Source organism: Mustela nigripes, chromosome 6 (assembly GCF_022355385.1).
Source record: "Mustela nigripes isolate SB6536 chromosome 6, MUSNIG.SB6536, whole genome shotgun sequence".
Lineage (NCBI taxonomy): Eukaryota > Metazoa > Chordata > Mammalia > Carnivora > Mustelidae > Mustela > Mustela nigripes.
In genome coordinates this window covers 749,059-761,413 of record NC_081562.1, presented here as the reverse complement: position 1 = coordinate 761,413, position 12,355 = coordinate 749,059, and the positions used below count along the sequence as shown (strand labels likewise).

Genomic DNA, 12,355 nt, shown 5'->3' with positions numbered 1-12,355 from the left:
GGTCGCGCCGTCGCCCGCCACCAGCCCCGACAGCCCCGGCCGCGGGAGCCCGCGCTGACCTGGCCTGCCCGCCGCGTCGGCCGTCGAAGCGCGGCCCCAGGGCGGCTCGCGGCCGGAAGCCGGCCGGCGGAAGCTGCGGACGGAGGCGAGGCCCTCGCCCAAACCGAACATGGCCCCAACGCCGGGTCGCGCCGCGGCGGACGCTCGCCCTGCCCGGAGTAAAGATGGCCGCCGTGGGCGGAGCGCGCGAGCGGCGGGCTCGGACCTCCACGCCCCCGTCCGCGCCCCCTCCCGGCGGACGCTGACCCGGGGCCTTCCTATTGGTCGCTGCTCGTGGCGAGCCCGGATTGGGCCACATGGGGACGGCCTGGGTCCCAGGGGCCAATAGCGGCGCGAGGGCTGTCGGTGGGCGGGACGCCGCCCGGCGCCGTCAAGTAGCCCCGGGAACGGCCGGCGCCGCGGAGCTGGGGGCGGCCGCGGAGGCCGAGCGCTCGGCCGGTTCCCGCTGGACCTGGGGTCTGCCCGCGCGGCCGCGTCCTGCGCGACGCTGCCCGCCTCGGCCCGCCATGCGCTCGCCGGCCCCGGCCGCGCTGGGGCTGCTGCTGCTGCTGCTGCCGCCGCCGCCGCCTGCCGAGGCCGCCAGGAAGGCGACGCCCTGCAAGCGCTGCCGGGAGCTGGTGGACAAGTTCAACCAGGTGGGCGCTCGCCCCTGGGGCCGCGGGCGCGGGGGCCGGCCTGGGGGGCGGCGGGGTGGGGGCGCTCCGCGACGGGCCGGGCTCACCGACCCAGGGTAAGCCTGCCGGGGACGGGGGTCAGGAACCCGGGGTCACCCCACCGGACACCGGGGTCACGGAGCCAGGGTCGCTTCATGATGGAAGGAGTCACCCCACCAGTGACTGGGGTCACGGAGCCAGGGTCGCCCCGCGATGGACGGGGTCACCCCACTAGGGACCGGGGTCACGGAGCCAGGGTCGCCCCGGATGGACGGGGTCACCCCACCAGGGACCGAAGTCACGGAGCCAGGGTCGCCCTGCGATGGACAGGGTCACGCCACCAGGGACCGGGGTCACATAGCCAGGGTCGCTCCATGATGGACGGAGTCACCCCACCAGTGACCGGGGTCATGGAGCCAGGGTTGCCTCACGATGAACGGGGTCACCCCACCAGGGACCAGGGTCATGGAGCCAGGGTCACCCTGTGATGGATGGGGCCACTCCACCATGGCTTGGAGTCACGAACCCAGGCTTGCCCTGCGAAGAACCAGTGTCACTCCAGGAATGGACTCCATGTCACCCTGGTGATGGACCGGGGGTTACTTGTCAATGAATGGGGTCACCCCCATGGGGGACTAGGGTTGCTCCCTCGTCAGATGTGGGTCGGAGCAGCAGCACTGAGCGCTGTGCCCGCGCGCTCTCCTCAGGGAATGGTGGACACCGCGAAGAAGAACTTCGGAGGTGGGAACACGGCTTGGGAGGAGAAGTCGCTGTCCAAGTACGAATCCAGGTGGGTGCCCTGCTCTGGCCGCCTGGCCATGGCGCTGGGCATGTCCCCGCGAATGCCGTCACCCGCTTCGACGACGGACAACGGGAGGTCCCTGTGCGGTCACCTGTGCGCTGGCCCCTAACTGGCCTTTTGCTCCCACACTTGTCCCAGTGTCCACTTTCTAGGGGGCAGACAGGGTGGTCTTTCCATGGTGCACGCGGGAGCGGGAGCAGAGTCCCACCACAGAACGTGTCACCGGCTTCCCCTGCCGGTCCAGTCCGTCCTGGGCCCCTTGCAGCCCGCGTCAGGGTCTCCCCTGCCACCCTGACCACTGCCCTCTGAGTTTAGTTCTCCCCGTGGTGCCGACCGCACTTGTCCCCGGTGGACGTGTTCCCCACCAAAGTGCCACCAGCATTCCTGCCTGGCACAAGCGGGGCCTTAGGGCGTCCCCGTGGGTCAGCCGCTGACTGCCCGGGTGTCCCTGGTCCCCTTGCTGTGCGGCGGGCTCGTTGCAGTGAGGTCCGCCTGCTGGAGATCACCGAGGGCCTGTGCGGCAGCAGCGACTTCGAGTGCCACAGTCTGCTGGAGGAGCACGAGGGGCACCTGGAGGCCTGGTGGCTGCGGCTGTGAGTGCCCCGCGCCCCACCCCGTCCCCCGTCCCCATGCTGTCCCCCCACCCCAGCCCCGCGTCCCCCACCCTCTCTCCTCCCGAGCACCGGCCCTGCGCCCACCCCACCCCTCCCCCACACCCCTGTCTCCCTGCGCCCCCCCCCGTTGTCCCCTCCCGTCCCCACACCCCTGTGCCCACCATCCCCCACCCAGCCCTGCACCCCACACCCCAGACACACACCCCTGCCCCCCGCCTCCTCCCACGCCACAGCTCCAGCCCCAGTGGCTTCCCCGCGTGTTCACTGAAGCCTCCGTGGCCTCGTACTTCTCAGTCTGTAAGTCTGACCTTCGGACTTACGGGCGGCGGCACGGGCTTGTCTTCCTTCTTGCCTGGGGGTCGCCGCCTCTTCTCACCGTGACGTGGTGCGGGCAGCGAGGTGGTGACGGGGACGTCTGGTCACCCCCAGACCACTGTGTCCCTAACGCCGCGACGCTCCAGAGCCAATGTCGAGAATCGTGTTTGTTTTGGAGAAACCCGTCACGTGAGCTTTGATGAACGCGTTTTTAATTCCTCAGGAAGAAGGACTTTCCGGACTTATTCGAGTGGTTTTGTGTGAAAACGCTGAAGGTTTGCTGTTCGCCAGGAACGTACGGGCCAGACTGCCTCGGTAGGTTGTTGTCGGGAATCGCGAGTGTCCTGCGTTGCTCCCAGTGTCCGTGTCGCAATTCCCAGGGGGGGCAGAGCCGTGGCTGGGACCTGGGGCCGTCCGCTCCCACCCAGCCCTAGGACGCCCGGTCACTGCCCCCCTCACGCCGTGGGGACCTCCTCCCCGGGGCCAGACAGACCTGAGTGCCTGATGCCGCGCGGGCGCCTCACCCCGGGGCATGCGGGCCTTCGCTGGGGCCACTGTGGGTCGGTGTCCACCTGCCTGTGTGGGGCCCTCCAAGGGCACGGAGGCAGCTCTGGTTTCGTGTCCCCCATCTGGCTCTGCCCACGGAGCAGCCGAGACCCGGCTGTGGGAGCCCTGGGGCGCGGCTTGGGCGTCTGTCACGTGGGATGCGTCGCGTCACCTCTCCCTGCGGAGCCAGGCCCTTCCACGGAGAGACACGCTTTGAACCGAAGTCACGGGCCGCCGTCCGGCATCACTCGTCACTCTGGGTGCCCCGCGGGACAGAGCAGACGTGTCTCGAGTCCGACCCTGTCCCGGGCCGCCGTCCGGCATCACTCGTCACTCTGGGTGCCCCGCGGGACAGAGCAGACGTGTCTCGAGTCCGACCCTGTCCCGGGCCGTGGCCGCCTCCTGCTGCCGGCCGGCGTGTGCTGCCGCGGGCCGTCCTCGCCGACACCCTCGCGCGTCCGTGTCCCTGTTGTCCCCGTTGTCCCGCGTTCCTGGGAGGATCCCAAGCAGCTGCAGACCCCAGCGTGTCCGCTCCCCCAGCGGCCGGCTGGCTCGTGTGGCCAGAGGGAGTGAGGACAGAGTTTACCGGGGGACGGAACAGGCGTGGTCGTGAGGTCGGGCGAGCGAGGCGCACGTTCTCCCGGGGCACACTCGGACCGGTGGGCTCCTGTCCCCGCAGCGTGCCGGGGCGGCTCCCAGAGGCCGTGCGGCGGGAACGGACAGTGCAGCGGGGACGGCAGCAGGCAGGGGGACGGGTCGTGCCAGTGCCACCTCGGCTACCAGGGCGCCACGTGCTCCGACTGCACGGACGGCTACTTCAGCTCCCTGAGGAACGAGACGCACAGCGTCTGCACAGGTACGGGGGCTGCGCCAGCCTTTAGCCCGCGGGCCTCGGGGCACACCGCGGCGGCGGTCTCCTGGAGCTAGGGGCACGGACGCGGGCCCGTTGGCTCTCGCCTGCACCCCCGGAGCTAGGAGGCCCCTGGGCACCCTGCGGGAGGCTGCAGCAGCGCAAGCAGGCCCTGGACGGTCTCGCTTGCTGTCTCTGAACATGCCCAGGAGGGGAGAGCCAGGCCCCCGGCCTCACATTTTCGGGAGGACTGGGCAGGTGGACGGTGTGGGGCCAGCGGTCACGTCCCACCCATGCGAGCCTTGCTTCTGGGTGACCCGGTGCCCGCGGTATCCTAGCAGAGGCCGACTCTTCCCCTGCGGCCACCTGGACAGAGTGACCCGCCTGCCCGGTGCGGGCTGCTGAGGCTCAGGCCCCGCGCAAGAGGGCAGAGCGGCGGCACGAATGAGAACCAGCACCCCTGAGGCCACCGGGTGGGACCTCCTGGCCTCCAGGCTCCCCCTCGGTCGGGCTCCCCAGAGGCCCGTGGGGTCGGACGGGTCTGTTGTGACCGACCACACGGAGTCTGCCACCATCCACCAGGCGGACACAGGCCGTGCCTCCCGGTGTCGGTCCGCGGCCCCCTTGGGTGGTCTGTGTGGCACGCGAGTGGAGTGCCAGGACGGCCGTGTCCTCTCTGGTCCCAGTGCCCAGGCCCTCAGCTGGCCCGGGACGCGGGTGCTGTGCGGGGGCCCCGTGGCTGGGGGCCGCCTGGCAGGCGCGGGCTCCGGGGTTTGGGCCGCTGCCTTTCTCGGGTCCTAAGCCGTTTCCCTGGGGTCCACCAGAACGTGACCGTGAAGGGCCCTGAAGGCCCGTGGAGTGTTTCGCTCGTCCAGCTCGGGGATACTGTGGGTCACGAGTGTAGATTTCATGGCCGTCCAACGAGTCTCGCTTTACTGGGGTATTTTCTTGTTTGTATTTGGTTTTTGTTTTCATCCTAGTGAAGGTAAATCCTTACTTGCTGAAGTGACCTTTGTGTTCTGTTTTTACTGAAAACGGCATTCCCGCACCCGACCCGTGTCCCCTCTGCTTCCCAGCTTGCGACGAGTCGTGTAAGACGTGCACCGGCCCGAGCAACAGAGACTGCGGCCAGTGCGCCGTGGGCTGGGCGCAGGAGGGCGGCGCCTGCGTGGGTGAGCTGGGCGGGACCCCAGGGTGGCCCGGCCCCTCCTCTCCGCTCCCCTTCCTGGCGTCCTGCGCTCGTCCGGCCCTCCTCTCCTCCCGGCCCTCTCCCTTCCCCAGGCACAGGCAGGGAAACGGAGGCGCAGACCTGCTTTCGGCCTGGAGAGCCGTACGGGGGCTCAACAGAGCCAGCGTCTGCGTGTCTGGCCGCTGCGCCGCGGCGGGGAGACGCGCCTTCCTGACTCGCACACACACAGCGTGCGCGGTTCCGGCCCTGGGCCTCGTCCCCCGTCCCCCGTCCCCACGTGCCCCGCCTGGTGGGCGCGTGTGTTTCTGCCGCACCCTTGTCTCTGAGCCCCAGCCTGCCCGTGAGCTCTGGTTTCCCCCCAGCGCCGCAGCAGCCCTGGGGAGGCCCTGGCCGCAGCCACGGGGCCCTTCCTGAGGCCCAGGTGCCGGCGAGTGGGCTGCCCTTAGGCCGGTCAGGGGTGGCGGACCTGTCCCTACTGTCCCATCTGGAGTGGGGAGGCGGGTGGTCTGACACCGACCCGGAGCTTCTGCGTGTCCGCGCGGAGCCGAGGTGCTCACGTTTGCTGCTGGCCCCTTGTGGAGGCCCTGCCCCCGGGGGCACAAAGTGTCCCTCATCACCCCTGCCCCCGGGGAGGGGGGCCTCGGGGAGAAACACGGACACACGTCCTCCACACAGCGGCCCCTCCTGTCCCGCCGGCCGTGGCTGTGGGTAGTGTCTGGTCACCAGCCGTGTGACCTCCACGGGGGCCCCGGGAGCCTCACGGCTCTGCCCCTGTGTTCCAGACGTGGACGAGTGTGCGGCGGACACGCCTCCCTGCGGCGACCAGCAGTACTGCGTGAACGCCAACGGCTCGTTCCTGTGCGAAGGTGCCTGGGCTCGGGCCCTGCGGGCGGCGACTGCGTGGTTCTGCCTGCTGAGGACAGTGGAAGGCGGCACCCACGACGTCGGTCCTTGCTGCCGATAAACCGAGAATTCAGAGAATTTGAAGAGTTGTTTTGCTCTGAGAAGATGGTCAACAGTGTGCGGCCACAGCTCTGGGGGGCACATCGTTGCCTTGCTGGGAGACGGGGCTGCGGTGTTGAGGACACGCCCTGGGGCCCCCGCCCCTCGAGGAGGGACACGCAGATGCTGCGCGGCGCGGCTTCCGGTCCCAGTGTGCTCACAGGAGGCTGATGTCGACGGCTTTCTGCTTTCTCCTAGAATGTGATTCCACCTGTGTGGGCTGCACGGGGAAGGGTCCAGGACACTGTAAAGAGTGCATCCCCGGCTACACCAAAGAAAGCGGCCAGTGTGCAGGTCAGCGCCCTTGCGTCTGTGCCGGACCAAGAGGAACCGTGGCAGGGGGGCCATGGTGTGGACGGGCCGTGAGGGGCTGGCGGGGGTGGGGCACCGGCTCCGGCTCTAACTGCGACTCCGTTCCCCCAGCATGTGATGCAGAGGCAGCAGGTGGGGGACCGACCGCCTGTCCCCGCAGCCCCCAGGTGTGCCTGGTGCGGGTGCGCCCGCCAGCGGGGGCCTGGGCCTCCCCCCACCTCCCACCCCCACGGTCCCCGTGGCTGCACGTCAGGCCTCCACGGTCGGGGCCCGGCTGGAACCCGCCTGGAGAAAGGCAGTGAATCCACAGCTGCCCCCGCGGCGTGAGCTCGCGCCGGGCTTCCCCCTTAACGGCCGCCTGCACTGCCCCTTCACTCCCCTCCGTCCGCGGCGCCGACCCTGACCCTCATGCTCTGCTCTCCGCGTCCCTTCCTGACCGCCGCACTACGGGGCAGCAGAGAGTCCCGAGCGCGCGCGCCTGGTGACGGTGGCCTGTGTGCGGGGTGTCTCTTGCAGACGTAGACGAGTGTGCGGGGCCCGAGAAGGCGTGCACGCGCCAGAACGAGAACTGCTACAACACGCCCGGGAGCTTCGTGTGCGTGTGTCCCGAGGGCTTTGAAGACACGGAAGACGCGTGTGTGCAGACGCAGGCCCCGGGCGGCGGTGAGTGGCGGGCGCTGCGCGGGGGACGTGCGGAAACCCCCAGCACGCGCAGCCCGAGGCGGGTGATGGCTGGGGCTCCGGGCAGACGGGAGGGGGAGCGGGCCTGTGGGAGGTGCGGCCGGCAGGAGGGTCCGTGACCCCGGAGTCAGCAGGCAGGCTCTGCGTGGGCTTCCTGAGAGCCCAAGGGCCGTGGCCGCTCCGAGCCCGGGGGGCAGGACTGTCTCGTCCTGCGGCCCTCCAGTATCTGCTGGAGGCTTCTGTCCACGTGGCCTTTTCGTGGCCTGTGTGTCCGTGTCCGAATCTCCCTCTTCCTACATGGACGCAGCCCAGTGACTCCCTCTCACCTTGACCATCTGTGAAGCACCCCCAGTTCACAGCTTCCAGGGGTGAGGATGGCCCCAGGTTCTGGGGGACATGGCTCTGCCCACGAACGTCCCATAGACGTCGTGGAAGAACATGGAGCGGAAGAGCCAGTGTCAGAACGACGCTGACAGAGTTTTCCTGAACGAGTAAGACCAGACACAGACCCCAGAAGCTCCCTGACCCCGAGCCGGGCAGCGAGGGCGAGCGCACAGCCAGGTGCCTCGGAGCCAGCTCTGGGCCCACCAGATGTCAGCGGGGAGCGGGGCCCGATGCCGCCTCTGCCCCAGCACGGCCTGGGGGCCTCCCTGCCGGCGCCCTGCTGCAGAGGCCTCGGTCCTGTGGGTCCCGGCGCATGGGGTTGGGGGGGTCTCGCCACTCCCTGTCTTCGTCTCCCACACCTGAGAGGCCTCCTGCCGCGAAGCCACTGCCCCGGCCCCGTGGAAAGCTTTCGTGCGGGTCCCCCAACAGCTGTGTTTGTTTCCCGGCAGAAGTCGCAGAAGGAGACCCCACGCGGCAGCCCTCGCGGGAAGACTTGTGACGCGCGTCCAGAGCCGGAGGCTGGAGCCGCCCTTTAAGTTATTGAGACTGGCGTCCTCACAGGTCCCCGTTTCTCCAGGGGACGCGGAGGGAAGCTGCGCCCGGGAAGCGGCTCACGCACGCTCGGCCCTTCCGACAGCGGCAGTCCCTGGCGGCCCTGACCCAGAGTTGTATATTTTGATACCGTTGTTTCTAATAAAATTGACCACTGGAGGTCGTCAGGCCCAGGGCGCGCGCGAGTCTCTCACTGAGAAAGCAGGAAGGCTCCAGGGCAGCTGTGGCCCCGTGCTCTGAGGTCGCACCACCTGCCTCCCTGGGGCGGTCCCCCCGCGGGCACGGGAGTCTTGATGGGGAGAGCAGCTGTCGTGGAAGGACCCCCAGGGCTGGACACGGCCGTCCTGCCTTCGCGGATTCCGCCGGAGAGGAGAGCCCGGGGCCAGTTTCTCGGTGTCAGATGGAGGCTCGGATGTCACAGGGAGCCCCCCCGGCCCCCTCCCCCAGAGCGTCCTCAGCTGTCAGAGCGTCCAAACCCCCAGGGCTCGGTCAACCCCCAGGGGGTGCCTGCGCTCGTGAGCTCCCACACCTCTGCACCCGTCCACACGGCTGTCCCTCTGGGGGCGGCCGCCTGTCCCTCGCTGTCCTGGCCCCGAGGGCCGCCGTGTCCACGCGCCCCCTTGTTGCATCTGTGCAAGGGGACTCCCGCAGGCAGGACTCCACGTGGGTCTCTGCTGGGCAGGGGTGGCCGCGGGCTGGCAGGTGGAGCCCGGCCCGGCCCTGTCCTGTGTCCGGTTCTCCCTGGACCTCCGTGTGCCTCAGCGGGCCTCCTCCCTCCGCCCCTATCTCCGTGGTGGGGAACAAGGCCAGGCGCCCCAGAGCTCCTAGAGGAAACCGAGTCACGTGAGATGGACGAGGGCTGCCACAGCCCAGTAGGGAGGCCGCCCTTGTCCAGGCCAGACCGGTCAGGGAGTCCACGCACATGGTCTGCTTCTGGACGTGGGCTGTGGGTCTAGGCCATGGGACACTGAGCGCCTTGTGGGAGAGGCTGCCACTGCAGCTGCGGGGGCTCCCAGGGAACGCCGTGGGCTGGGGGGCTTCTCGGAGGGAGCGCAAGCGTGAGAGCAGGGGTGGGCAGAGGCATAACAGGTTGCTGGGACGGAGCCCCTCGGGTGGAGGTGCCGGGGCGCAGGGCAGGGACAGGGAGGCCCAGAAGGGAGGCCTCGGGGGGGTGCATGACCCATGGCCCCAAGGAGAAACCACACCCGGGGACCCAGGCTGCTGCAGGTCGGGGGGAAGGGCCCAGCTCAAGCTCCGTAGAGGGCCAGGCCAGAGCCAGTGTTCCCTGCCCTCCTGCTCTGGCCCATGGGACCCAAGCCTGAGTAGCTAAAGCCACAAGCTATGTGGCTGGGGCATGGAACGGACCCCCCGCTTTCCAGTTAGAACCGAGAAGGTCCTGAGTCCTCATGGTGGGGTCGCCTGGGTGGCACCCCACCCCTAACAGGGCTCTGGGCACCAGCACACCCCTCCCACCACAGGTGACATTGGTAGGGTCTTGGGGGCCCTGCCACCTGGCAGTGGGGAGGAGTCAGGCCCTGCTGTTTGGACACAAGGAGACAGACCCATGGCTGGCTCTCCTGTGGTCCTCACACTGGCCTGCCGAGGTTTTGGGGGGTCCTCTTGGTCTGTACCTTGCCCTTCTGCTATGCCGAGTACCCACCCCAGACCACCATGGCACCAAACGGGCCCAGGCGGAGACGAGGCCACAGCAGGCATCTCCGTGCTGACAGCAGCTGTGGCCACCGGCCAAGGGTGCCCCATGAACCCCCACTCAGGGCCCCCCAGCAGGGCAGTGGATGGCTCAGGATGACCTGGATCTTGGAACGGACCAAGCTTGGTCCCAGCTCAGGGCCTCTGTCCTGCTGTCCTGCTGGGGGGCATCAGGGGCTGTCTCCTCTTGCTCCAGCAGGGCCCCGCTCACCTGTCACCTCTCAGAGCATGCCCTGGCCCCTTCCCCAAGGCGCGCAGGTCTGGAGCCAATGCTGCAGCACCTCCAGGCTCTGCGTCCTCTCCTGTAAAGAGCACCTTCCCAGTCAGGGGACGTACGGAGGAGGCGGAGGGTCCCAGCTGGCCTGTGCTGTGTCGGGCTTGTCCTGGGACACGATGTGGGCAGGAACGGTGCACCTGGCCCCAGCGTCACTTTGCCAGGCCTGGCGTGGGGCTCCGGGTGCAGGCAGCGTCCTGGGGACCATGGTGGTGAGCACCGGGGCGCAGGGACCAGGGACCGAGCACTTAGATGTCGGAGCCCCTACCGGGCCTCGGGCTCTGCCCGGCTTGGAGGTGATCCTCTGGAATCCCCTGCCTCCGGCGGCGACCCCTGCCCTGCGCCCGCCCCCGTTCAGGCCTGGTGGAGGGCCAGCCCAGACGCCCCCGCGGGTCCCGCCCCCAGATGCGGGGCCGCGGCCGGCAGGTGGCGCTGCAGGACCGGCCCCGGCGGCCGCTCTGCCTGGACCCCGCGGAGGGGCGGAGGGGCGGGTGGGCGCCGCGGTGACTGCCCAGGAGGGCGGGGCCCCCAGGGCAGGACACGCTGTGGCGGGGACCCCCAGCCCCCAGCACTGACAGGATTGTCGTGCTCCCGGGATCAAAACTCTGCAGGAAGGGGTCACCAGGAAGCAGGCAGGACACAGCCTCAGCGGCCCCACAGGGAGCCCCGGACCTTACAACCCTGGAGTGACCTGGTCGCAGTGCGAAACTGCTTTCTGCTCCCTCTTCCCAGCCGGGATGCTGCCCAGGGCGGGGCTCAGGGGCCAGCGTGTCAGCACCCACCCCCCCCCCCCCTTACCCCCCTGTTACCCCGGAGACGTGGCCTCGCCCCCCAGGACCCCGGGTGCACCCCTGGGAGCCCCCCCACGTCGGGCACCCTGCCTCTCCCTGGGTCCTCTCCCGCTGGCTGGGCTTCTGCTCCCCACCGACACTGGAACTCCGCGGGGCCAGGAGGCTCACGTTTCCGGGGCTCTCAGCTCCTGGACCCCAGGGGCCTCTGGGGACACAGCACCGCGCAGGTCCTGGCAGCTTCCCTCCCGCAGGACGGCCTTCCGTACACGCCCTGCCAGGCCAGAAGCTTCAGGAAGTGTGGTGCTGGAGAGCCCCGTGGCCACGGCCCACCCCACCCTGACCTTGCAGGATAGCGGGTCCCTCGTCTGTGGTGTGATTACACCAGGTCCCGCGCCGCAGGTGCACACAGGTTAGAAGCCAGTGGCTCTCCAGGGGTGGCCCAGGACACTTGTCACAGCTGGGTGAGGGGCACCTCTGGTTCTGTTCAACCCCCCTCTCCCCAGCGCACAGGACACCCCCACAGAGAACAACCCTGCACCCCTGCCAGCAGCAGTAGGGGGATGCTGACCTCAGGCCCCAGCCTCTGTCCCTTGGGCAGCATGCGCCGTGAGAGTTGCTGCCCAGGGCTGGGCTGTCCTGGACTCACCCGTGGGACCAATGAGCGAGCAGCCTTGATCTCTGCTGTCTTGGCCATTCTGTCTGTGCATGGCTGTGCCACCTGGGGCCGATGGCCAGCCGGCCGCTGTCAGGCTGCCGAGTGCTTTTGTCTACTTGTCACACGGTGGGTACGTTCTGGTGGGTGTCGATGTGGGGTGACGATGTGCCCACGTGCCTCTCCCTAGACTCCTTGTCCCTGAAACAGCCGTTTCCCTCTCCCACCCCCGACCAGCCCGCTGGGCCCAACTGCCCAAACCCGAAATCCCTGAGCGGGCCGCCCTCCGCCACTGTCCTTGTCCACCTGGGCCTACGCACTGTGCTGGCCAGCCCTGAACTGTGGCAGAGCTCGTCCCCGTCCTCACACCGTCATAGGAACCCCTGCGAGGCCACAGGTGCGAAGGGGTCGGAGAGGTGACACTCACGCAGGTCTGGGCCACCTGCACGAGCTGCTGACCTCCGCCCTTGCCCGGGTCTCATCCCGACCTCACAGCAGGGCATGTCTGAGGAAGCCAGTGCCAGGCAGCGGGCCATGGTCCCACGGCCAGACCAGAGCCACACCTGTTCTCCTGCCCTGGACCCGGGGACCCCCGTGCTGCTTCTCCCACCCACACTTGCTGCAAAGCCTACTTTGCTCCCAGGCCCCTGGAGTCAGCTGAAATGTAGCAGCATGGATCTCGGGCTGTCCCTGCCGGTCCCGCGCCGCCCGCCACTGGCCTTCTGAGGCACCAGGACGTCCTAGAGCAGGACTCCCAGGAGGCCGCTCCAGCACTCAGAAGCCCCCGGCTGCCATGCTCCGTCGTTGTGGCGAATTGCCAGCACAGCTCCCTGTCCTCGGTGGGGGGGGGGGGGGGCTGCTGTGTGCCCGGGACCCCTGGATTCTTCCCTGTAGTGCGCGTGGCCTACGAAGGCCCCGGGGTACTCACCACTTCTCCATCATCTGGTCTGATCCACACAGGGTTGTTA

At 69.0% G+C, this 12,355-nt stretch overlaps 2 protein-coding genes across 2 annotated transcripts; one reads left to right on the top strand and one right to left on the bottom strand.

The window, feature by feature from the left end:
• The first annotated feature begins 452 nt into the window (after positions 1-452).
• On the top strand, positions 453-8,136 carry CRELD2 (cysteine rich with EGF like domains 2). The gene is made up of 10 exons (XM_059401752.1): positions 453-695; positions 1,421-1,503; positions 1,998-2,108; positions 2,668-2,759; positions 3,670-3,846; positions 4,917-5,012; positions 5,812-5,895; positions 6,230-6,325; positions 6,860-7,006; positions 7,858-8,136. The coding sequence occupies exons 1-10, from the start codon at positions 567-569 to the stop codon at positions 7,905-7,907; spliced, it is 1,065 nt and encodes a 354-aa protein (XP_059257735.1). The 5' UTR covers positions 453-566; the 3' UTR covers positions 7,908-8,136.
• Positions 8,125-12,151, bottom strand: LOC132019102 (collagen alpha-1(III) chain-like). The gene is made up of 5 exons (XM_059401754.1): positions 11,382-12,151; positions 10,904-11,006; positions 10,007-10,141; positions 8,490-8,784; positions 8,125-8,304 (listed from the first exon to the last, which is right to left on the bottom strand). The coding sequence occupies exons 1-5, from the start codon at positions 11,440-11,442 to the stop codon at positions 8,125-8,127; spliced, it is 774 nt and encodes a 257-aa protein (XP_059257737.1). The 5' UTR covers positions 11,443-12,151.
• Between the last annotated feature and the right edge of the window lie 204 nt (positions 12,152-12,355).

What these genes read in the sequence shown, in the direction of transcription:
- CRELD2 (XM_059401752.1), top strand. Translation starts at nt 567, where the DNA reads ATGCGCTCGCCGGCCCCGGCCGCGCTGGGGCTGCTGCTGCTGCTGCTG. An exon ending in GAGGCCTGGTGGCTGCGGCT is followed by an intron (nt 2,109 to 2,667) that starts GTGAGTGCCCCG and finishes TTAATTCCTCAG; the next exon opens with GAAGAAGGACTTTCCGGACT. An exon ending in GTACGGGCCAGACTGCCTCG is followed by an intron (nt 2,760 to 3,669) that starts GTAGGTTGTTGT and finishes CTGTCCCCGCAG; the next exon opens with CGTGCCGGGGCGGCTCCCAG.
- LOC132019102 (XM_059401754.1), bottom strand. Translation starts at nt 11,442, where the DNA reads ATGCACAGACAGAATGGCCAAGACAGCAGAGATCAAGGCTGCTCGCTC. An exon ending in GAGCTGAGAGCCCCGGAAAC is followed by an intron (nt 10,142 to 10,903) that starts GTGAGCCTCCTG and finishes CATGGTCCCCAG; the next exon opens with GACGCTGCCTGCACCCGGAG. An exon ending in CCGTGTGGACGGGTGCAGAG is followed by an intron (nt 8,305 to 8,489) that starts GTGTGGGAGCTC and finishes CCGCGAAGGCAG; the next exon opens with GACGGCCGTGTCCAGCCCTG.